Source organism: Alosa sapidissima, chromosome 5 (genome assembly GCF_018492685.1).
Source record: "Alosa sapidissima isolate fAloSap1 chromosome 5, fAloSap1.pri, whole genome shotgun sequence".
NCBI lineage: Eukaryota > Metazoa > Chordata > Actinopteri > Clupeiformes > Clupeidae > Alosa > Alosa sapidissima.
Window position 1 is genome coordinate 29,604,953 of NC_055961.1, and position 10,000 is coordinate 29,614,952.

General features: G+C 48.1%; 1 protein-coding gene across 1 annotated transcript in view; it reads left to right on the top strand.

Annotated features, from left to right (window-relative positions):
- LOC121709553 (roundabout homolog 2-like) overlaps positions 1–10,000 on the top strand; it is a 163,801-nt gene that overhangs the window by 140,110 nt on the left and 13,691 nt on the right. Inside the window, 3 exon segments of the mRNA XM_042093025.1 lie at positions 2,003–2,042; positions 5,790–5,917; positions 8,614–8,886. Of these exon segments, the coding sequence (XP_041948959.1) occupies positions 2,003–2,042; positions 5,790–5,917; positions 8,614–8,886 (441 nt within the window).

Below are 10,000 nucleotides of genomic sequence, written 5' to 3' on the forward strand. Positions count from 1 at the left end.
TGTAGCAATCTTGTAAACAAAGGTTTTAAACTCAGTTTACAGAGACTCAATTCCAAAGAAATACACTTCCATGCCGGATTAGCGATTGTGTTTAAGTGCCCGTGTTTTAGGGACATTGGAAATGGGCTTCAGTGGCCGACTTGGCCAGACGGAGCTGCAGAGCAAATCCCAAATTTGCCAAAAGTTTGTATTGATATTCCCAGGCTAGAACTTCGACTCATAGTGGAGAGATGTATGAAATGTTGCAGTGCTGCAGACCTAGGCCACAGGCTTAGTTCACGAGTAAGAAGCAGGCCATTCCAAATGACCTGAAAGGCAAATCGTGTGCCGTGCGAAGCCTGCCTCAGACGTGTGCACATATAACCCACTCATTCATATTGAATAATGTGCTTATGTCTGGGCTAGGGAAGCACCCAGACATCAACCCCCACAACCCTAAACCACTCTCCACCCCCCCCCCCCCCCCCCCCCCCCCCCGCCATCCACAGTCAAGTAGGTCTCCACACAGAGGCTGGAGACTGAGGAGGCGATCCCTTGGGCAGGGAGGGGGGCACTGGGGGATGTTGGGGGGCAAAGGGGGGGTTGGTTGGTGGTGGTTGTACTCTACTCAACATAAATCACTCACATTAAAGAAGAAGCACTGCACACTTTCTGGAGCATGAACACGAATCAAGACAAAGAGAGAAAAAAAAGATACATCTCTTTGAGTGTGTGCTTTGAGTGTGTGGTGTGCTACTTACCATAATATATTGCGCACTTACTTTATGTGCATCAGCCATGAACATAGTCCCGTCAAAACACCGCACTCTCTTCTCTCTCTCTCTCTCTCTCTCTCTCTCTCTCTCCCAAAGCCAAAAAAAAAACATCAAATGTGCTCATTTTCAAAGCACAAGCCGGGGTGGCGACCCTTTCCATTGCTTGGTGATGGTGACCAATATTGTTCATGCATTACAACTAAACACATTCCTCTGCACGGTACCAATGTAATGCCCCTCCCCACCTCTCCATCTCCCCTGGGGGGGTATTACACCATGTAGCTATGGATTAGACTCATTACAATATGTATTGCTATCACCACGCCTCAGTGACCAGAGTGGAGACCATGGCAATTACCTAATTCTGCTCTCGATCTGCTAGCTCTCGCTCTCACTCCCTCTTTCTCTCTCTATATATATATCACCTGGGCTCTGATCCCGCTCTTCACACTAGGGGTGGGGGGTGGGGGTGTGAGTTTGCCTTTCAGGTCTGTTTGATTCAGTTCATTTCGTGACCAGAAAGACATGTTTTCCCTTTCTGTTTCAATGCCGTTTTCCACATGGCCTGTGAATAGCGTTTCACCTACAGTATACATGCTGCATTGTTCAAAATATTTTACTGGAGCCATTAACAGGAGACAGGAGATGTTCGTTCTCAGCCTGAAGCATTTACGTGTGTTACATCTGTGTGGGCTGTTATAAGTGTGTGTGTGTGTGTGTGTGTGTGTGGGTGTGTGTGTGTGTGTGTGTGTGTGTGTACTGTACATGTGTTATTTCAGTTGAATCATCTGCCATTAAATGTGTCCTGGAGTGTAATGAGTTGTAATGACTGTTCTTTCTTTCTTTCTTTCTTTCTCTTTGTTTGTTTCTGTCTGTCTTGTTTTGTTCTACAGTTCAATCCTTCACCTTTACCCGCGCAGGTACTGCCCATTTGTCTCGTCCATTCACTCAACTCTGTCCAGATAGCCACTGATGAGATCCAGTTCTGGCCTGACTCAGTCGCTGTCTGGTTCTCTCCCTCTCTCTCTCCCTCTCTCTCTCTCTCCCCCTCTCTCCTACATTACTTATGCTTGAGAGAGAATCAGCACATTAAATGTCAATTGTACTTTACTCCGTTAAGTTTATTTCATATGTATTGAAGAGGGAGTGCAGTTGTGCTGTTCTGTGAGTAACCTTGGGCTCTCCTCTGCCTCTGCTTCGCCGCGTTCCTTTCTGCCCTGTTCCCGACTGGTCTGATGGGACCACAGTGACGTTCCAGAGAGATCGAGACTTACTGGGAAATGGAAGGTGAGAATGTGCCTCTGCCTGTCTGTCAGTCTATCTGTCTCTCTGTCCCTCTTTCTCTCTCTCTTTCTCTCTTTCTCTCTTTCTCTCTCTCTCTCTCTCTTACCTCCTCTCACTCCATGCCTTACCCTTACTCACATTTTTTCTACTTCATCACCACTACTGCATCACTCCGTCTCTCTCTCTCTCTCTCTCTCTCTCTCTCCCTCCGCTGCCTCTCCTTCCATCTCTCTGGGGTTTGTCTGCAGTGACATTTTCAGCATGTGATGCATCTATGCTGACAACAGCTTTTAACAGATCAGACCCTATAGAGCAGGCCCTATCCAAACAAACACACACACACACACACACTGGCAGACACAGGCTCAAAATCATCTCCGGTGGCCTTCAGGTAATCTGTGTATCCACCTTATTCGTGAAACCCAACTTCCGTCCGGTTTTCATCTTCCGTCCATTCTGTAATACTGGCATAATATATTTTCAGCTGTCTCAGCAGGCTAACTAGAATCTTCTTCAACTTACAGTATATGTCATTTGAAATGTTGACAAATCTGCACTCAATATGGATATTCCATTATTTATATATGACTGTCAGAAGAAATATAATAACATATAATTTTACATGGCCGCAACGTTGGCCGGAATTAGAAAACCTGATTTCTGAATGCTGAAGTGTCATGGCGATGCCCATTGTTGGCTCATGAATATTGTGGATACTAATCGTCCATGAAGAGCCTGTGAAAGCATCTGATGGCAACATTTAGTTTCTGGTTATTCTAGTGAGAATTTGTTATTAGTGTCTTGTTTGTTTGGTGTGTTGGTCTTGTTTATTTCGACCTGTCCATAAATAAAGAGTTGACTTGTAAGCAACTGGAGCAACATAAACAGAAATAATTGAATTGGCACCAACTCGTGAGGCTTTTGCCAGCATTCTCTAAGTGCTGTGTTGGAGTTACCTGGAGAGTAATTGCAACGCACACCCACTCCAACGCAGACATTTTCTATCTCCGCTAATGAGTCTGGAAGAGGAAGTGTGGGATGACTAATGTTGATGCAGGAACATTAAATCACATTTGCACTGAGGAGTGGAGCAGATCAGATCTCATTTCACATGCGCACGTGTCACGCCAGCTGAAGCCTCTTCATCACCGCTGACCTTTCGCTAGTGTGGCCAGTGTCTGTGAGGAATCCACATCCATACGCCACCCCTGCTGGTTGGCTCTGAGATTTGTGTGTGTGTGTGTGTGTGTGTGTGTCTGTGTCTGTGTTTCTGTGTGTGTGTGTGTATATGTGTCTGTGTTTCTGTGTGTGGATGACTGATGACTTACTTGTGTGTGCGTGTGTGTGTGTGTTTGTGTGAGAGAAAGAGAGAGAGCAAGAGAGTGTGTGTGAGTTTGTGTGTGTGTGTGTGTGTGTTTTAGAAGAAGTGAGTGAGTGCAAAGTACCGCAGCTCGTGTGAGTCTGACATGTGCACGCGGTGTGCTTGACATATCGATGGATTGGGTTATAAATCTGCCCGTCCGGAATTAACAGAAACAATTAATGCGGCTGGACAGGTTTTTTATTCGCCCATTTATCCTGGGCCGCCGCTCGCCTCACTCCGCTACGCCGAGGCCGCGCCAGGCAGCCACGCAGCTGCCACAGGAAGTGATGCATTCGGCTGTCGCCGGGGCCAGTGGCGTCCAGGAGCTAGCATATGTAAGCATGAGAGCAGATAATTACCCTAGGGACTCAGGCCTCGGGTTTTTACCCAACCCCACCCCCCCTCACCCCCCACCTGGCTCCCTACAGATGGGGCTGGTCGGAGTAATTTATCCCACTGGGGCAGACGCTTTCCTTTTTACATTTCCAGGTAAAAAAAAAAAAAAATATGGAGCTCTGTTGACTTCAAAGTGTTTCCGTTTTTGTGAAAGGACAGTTTTTTCATGACACTGTCTAACTAGAGAAACTTTTTTCCCCTCTTTCCCATCAATAAACTATCCTTCTCCTCTGTGTGAGAGGATGGCTGGGCTCTATGGACTGGGGCGGGGGGGTATTCCCATAGGAGTAAGATTGCTCATCATCCCCATCTCTCTCTTTTCCTTTTCCCTGCCCTCCTTCTCAGTCTCTCTGTCCGTTCTTCATTTCTCTCTCTCTCTCTGACACCTTTTCTTGGGTTTGCCTCTTCTCCTCCGCAGATGCTCTCTCCATTCTCACCTATGTCACACCTGAGCAGGCCAACCTCGCCAAGAGCCCAAACAACTGTAGCAAAAAATGTGCATCTAAAAATAAAGTCACCCCACACCCCCACCCAACCATTATACCAAGGCCACATGTGCCATACCTGTGTGTGTGTGTGTGTGTGTGTGTGTGTGTGTGTGTTTCTAACATACACACTCTAAGAGTATGGAGCACATCTGAGCTCCTATGGCCCAGAGGTGAATAAACCACTTCTGTGTGTGTGTGTGTGTGTGTGTGTGTGTGTGTGTGTGTGTGTGTGTGTGTGTGTGTGTGTGTGTGTGTGTGTGTGTGTGTGTGTGTGTGTGTGTGTGTGTGTGTTTATATGTGTGTATGTGTGTGTGTGTGTGTGTGTGTGTGTGTGTCTGTGTGTGTGTGTGTGTGTGTGTGTGTTTATATGTGTGTGTGTGTGTGTGTGTGTGAGTGACTCAGGGGACTATGGTGTTTGTGGGCTGCTGCTTCCAGTAGTCATCAGACCAAGCCATGTGTGAGAGCAGACTCTCTGTCCAGCCTCTCCTCTCCACTCTCCACCCAACAAAAGAAAACACACACCAACAGTATGATACAGATACACACACTGCACACTCTCGCAGTGTGTTTCTCGTCTTGCACTAAAAAATCAGACTGGATTGCTTCACTTTATCCCTTTCAGCATTTTTTGCAGGACAATAGGATAGACAATCTCCCTTTTTTGTGAATCACCAACGATGCAGCCGCTAAAACCAGCCAATGGGCTTTGGGGTTGCTCTAGTTACCATGGAGACTCCCTTCTCGTCCCAGAGCCCTGGCTCACTGGCTGCAAGGCGCTGAATTTGGAGTGTAAATTCCTATTGTGGCGAGCTCTAAAGGAGATTTAATATTGGGCTAGTTGGGGAGGGGTGGGGGACAGTTCTCTGCAGGATGTGTGTGTGTGTGTGTGTGTGTGTGTGTGTGTGTGTGTGTGCATGTGTGTGTGTGTGTGTGTGTGTGTGTGTGTGTGTGTGTGTGTGTGTGTGTGTGTGTGTGATTTGTGGACTCGTCAATTGTTTATGTCTCTCTGTTTGCTTGTTTGTTATTTGCTGTGCTGCTGTGCTTGAGGCCACACAGCGATACACACACACACAAACGTGAACGCAAACACACACACATACACAAACACACATGCACATACACACACACACACACACATACACATACAGTATATATAAACTTGATGGGATCCAGCCACAAGCCCTGCTGTTTCTCTTGTCCAGTGTCTGGGTTTGTGGCTTCATGTTGTTCTTACCTTTTACCTTTTCTCTTCTCTCCTTGTTCCACTCCCCCTATCTTTTTCCTCACCTCACTATCCCTCTGTCTTTCTTTTTCCTGCCTTCATCTTTCTTTCTTCCTCCTTTCCTCCCTTTCTTCCTTTTTTCTTCTGTTCTTTCTTTTTTCCCCCTTCTTTCTTTGTCTAATTCTTTCTTTCCTTCCTCCCCCCCCCCACTTTGTTCTTTCTTTACTTCTCTCTTTTCTTGGCTCTGTCTTGCTCTGGTTCTTTGCACTCCCTCCCCGTAGCCGTCCTGGTCTGCTGAAGGCGGGGGATCCAGGCTTCCCGTGGCTGGCTGACTCCTGGCCCTCCACCAGCCTCCCTGCTAACGGCGCCCTGGGGGCTCCCAAGGACCGCGGCAACTACGGCCGCGGAGGTAAGAGCACGGCGCAACACACACTCTATTCTAGATGCCGTGAACACGTGCACACTTCGCTCAACACTCACACACACCATGCGTGTTAGATACACACACTGCTGCAAAATCCATAGACCTGCGTACTCTAATGGAAGGTACAGCACAAATGCACGCATGCAGTCATACACACATATAGTCTTTAAAGCACGCTTACACTCATACATGTGCAGGTGCTCACACACACAACCACGTACACACAGACACACACGTAGACACACACAGGCACACACGCATACACTCGCTGACACACCTTAGCACACCTAGTGCAGCCCTTTGGAGCGGACCTGCAGGTCACGGGCCAGGTGCACTGAGACGGCGGGAGTGATCTGGGCTGCATACATGCATGAGCGTGATGAATATTTCAGCCAGACGGGACTCCCAGCGCACTGGAAGTGACAGGCCGTCACACGCTGCTAACCCTCCGGCCCAGGGCCCCCAGGCCCCCGGGCCCCGAGTAAGGCTTGGCTCTGGCTTAGATGTGGCCCGGATCATGCCCTGACACGTTGAGCTGCTGACCGGACAGTCTCACTGCTCTCACCTTAGCTATGAGCCAAAGGCACCTAGTTCAAAGTGGCAGACAGGAGATACAGTAGGTGTGAGACACAATACATAGGTTCGTTCATATGTGTTAAGCACAAGAGGATGTACGTGTGTGTGTGTGTGTGTGTCCTTGTGTGTGTGTGGACAGTGTTCTTGTCTGTAGTGTGTGTGGCTGTTTGTCAGTTGTGCAAATGTATTGTATGGCTGGATAAACACACTGTCAGAGCTCCTGTTGCCGTGTGTGTGTGTGTGTGTGTGTTTCATAGGGCATCAGGGCACATTTTACTCTAATCACATAAGGATCACCAATACTCGAGGCAGTTTACCCAGTGTGTGATTAATGTGTGTTTGTCTGTATATACTGTATGTGTCTGTCTGTGATGCATGGTTGCCAGTCCATGTATATTAATTACATTATCACAGTCAACATTAGTATTAATGTGTGTAAACCTTGTATCTACACTATTTTGGGTGTTTTTTGTGTATTATATTTGTTTATATTTGTGTGTGTGTGTGTGTGTGTGTGTGTGTGTTTTCTATGTGTGGGTGGCTGCATATTCACATTTGTGTGTGTCTGTGTGTGTGAATATATGTGTGCACGTGCGTGTCTAACAGTGTGAGAATGCAGGCATCTGAAGGTCAGCCCCAATGTGTGTGTTTGTGTGTGTTTGTGTGTGTGTGTGTGTGTGTGTGTGTGTGTGTGTGTGTGAGTCCGTGGTCATCTCCCTGGACTCCTCCCCAGCCACCCCCGCGCACCTCCCCACTGTGCCTCGTCCTCGGCCTGATAATGAATCTGCGGGCTAATCACTTTCATTTATCTCACCTCATTTGAGCCGCCATGGGCCTCCGCACGGGCCTCGGCGTGTCAGCAGCGGCAACGGGACCGCCGCTAATCACCCCCCATCCCCACGCTGGGCTGACCTTAAGAGCTGGGGACCCCCCACCACGGCCCGAGCTGTCCTGTCTTAAACACTCGCTCATCAACACCGCCTAATGGCTTTATCAGAGGACACGGAGGAAACGAAGCAGCTGCCTCTGTGTTGTTTGTCTGTCTTTGTATTGTCTTTTTCAGTTACAGAAAGGCTGTTAAAGTCTATCTTGGTAAAACAATTGAGTGGTTAAGCAGACTTGTGTGTGTGCAGGAGTATGACACCTTAGTTGAGGTGGTGGCTAACACACTCATCTGCTGGTGATAGATGTTGTTAAAGTATTTTTTTTAACAGTTGACAAACAGTTGAACAGTTTGTCATGATGGATGTAGTTTGGAGAATCTTAAAGTAAGAGGATCTCTCCATGTGCCTTTTACTGGTCTTGTCCTAAAGGGTTAATTCCTAATTCAGTTGTATTTATTTACACTGCGCCATAACATATGATTACATCTCAGGGTGCTAAGCCCAAACCTTGATCCCCCTAGGCCTAGAGCAAGCACTGACCCTGTGTTCGAACTGCAGCGCCTCAGCATGCATCAGCAACAAAATCTCTCTGATCACTTTGTTTTCAGCTAGAATGTCTTAACTGATTACGAGTGAAGCAGTGCTGTGCAGACGTCTTAGAGCAGAACTTTTCTTGGACACCCTCTGTCCTCTTCTTTTTGTCGCTTGCGTTGTTCTGCTATATTGAACGAGAAACATGGCACAATAAAATGGCATATTTAATGGGTTCAGGGTGGAGAGAGAACATTCAAGGTGACAGTCGGACGCTCACCCACAGTTACAGTAGGACAAGCTGAAAGGCGACAGGGGCAAGAAAGAAATATTTTGATCTGAGATCTCAGATCTACAGCTCTTAACAGCCTGTCTGCCTAAGGCCTGCTGGGTATCGCTTTTTTTCTGGGGCACTTGCGGGTTGTTAATCTGTAAATGCAGTATTTATGTTATCTTATGTTTTAACTTCTTAACTTTGGCCTATAGTTGTTTATACAAATACCGTTTAGCCATAGGCAGCATGACATCTTGTACATGCACAGTGACAATAAAGTATCTATCTGTCTGTTAAATGTTTTTACTCATGTGTCTCTCTTTGTTGCTCTCTTTCTCTCTGCATTTCTCTCCTTCTCTATCCATCTCTTGCTCTCACTCTCTCCTTCCATCTCCATCCATCCATCCATCCATCAGATGTTCTGCCCGCTGGCGGCGGCGAGAAGACGGGCACCATGTTGTCGGACGGCGCCATCTACAGCAGCATCGACTTCACGGGCAAGGCGGGCTACAGCAGTCCGGCGCGCGGCTCCCAGGCCACGCCGTACGCCACCACCCAGATCCTCCAGTCCAACAGTTTCCACGAGCTGGCCGTGGACCGGCCGGACCCGCGCTGGAAGGCCTCGCTGCGCGCCCAGCAGGAGATGGCCAGCCTGGGCTACTCGCTCACCGACAGCCGCAGCGCCAACGGTAGGCTGGCACACAGATAGGCAGGAGGTTGGAGGGACGACTGGTGTGATTTGGAGATTGTATGTGTGTGTGTGTGTGTGTGTGTGGTGTGTGTGTGTGTGTGTGTGTGTGTGTGTGTGTACGTGTCTGACTCTGTGTATGTGTGCTTTGTGGGTTAGTGGGTGAGTTTGGCTGCGATTGTCCTTGCAATGAGCCACCTGTGTGTGTGTGTGTGTGTGTGTGTGTGTGTGTGTGTGTGTGTGTGTGTGAGTCTGTGTATCTTTGTGTCTGTGTACGTGTACGTGTCTGACTCTGTGTATGTGTGCTTTGTGGGTTAGTGGGTGAGTTTGGCTGCGATTGTCCTTGCAATGAGCCACCTGTGTGTGTGTGTGTGTGTGTGTGTGTCTGTGTGTGTGTCTGTCTGTGTGTGTGTGTGTGTGTGTGTGTGTCTCTGTATGGGAGCATATCTGAAACATTTTTGTCATGTGGGTTGGGGGCAAGTGCTTATTTACATACTCATGTGGTGTCCCTGATATTTGTGTGTATGTTTGTGTGTGTGTGATTGTGTGTGTGTTTGTGTGTGTGTGTGTGTGTGTGTGTGTGTGTGTATGTTTTTGTGTGTGTGTGTGTGTGTGTTTGTGTGTGTGTGTGTGTGTGTGTGTGTGTGTGTGTGTGTGTGTGTGTGCTGTATATGTTTGCATATGTAATTACACATTGTTGTTGTTGTTTGGGGGCAGAGCTGCATATGTATTTTTTTGCCCGGTCTGTTTGGCTCTGTCTGTCTGGGTTTGGGGGAATCGGCGGGAAATTGGGGTTTGTGTGTCACGGCGCCTCGCCTCGCCTCGGCAGCGCCCGCTAAGGAGGACAGCCGACAGCCACGCTGAGGGTTTAGTGGCCTTACGCAGCGCCAGTATGTGTGCTAATGAGAAACGGGGAGACCAAGGGAAAGAGGAGAGAAGGCATAATAGGGAGAGAGGGAGAGATAAGGACAGAGGGAGAGAGAGAAAAAAAAGGGCAGAAAGTAATGAGAGAGAGAGAGGGATAGAGAGAGAGAGAGAGACAGAAGGGGGGATAGAGAGTAAAATAAAGTGAGAAAGTGAGGGGGTGGTGGCGAGGGTGCAGTATTTACATTTCC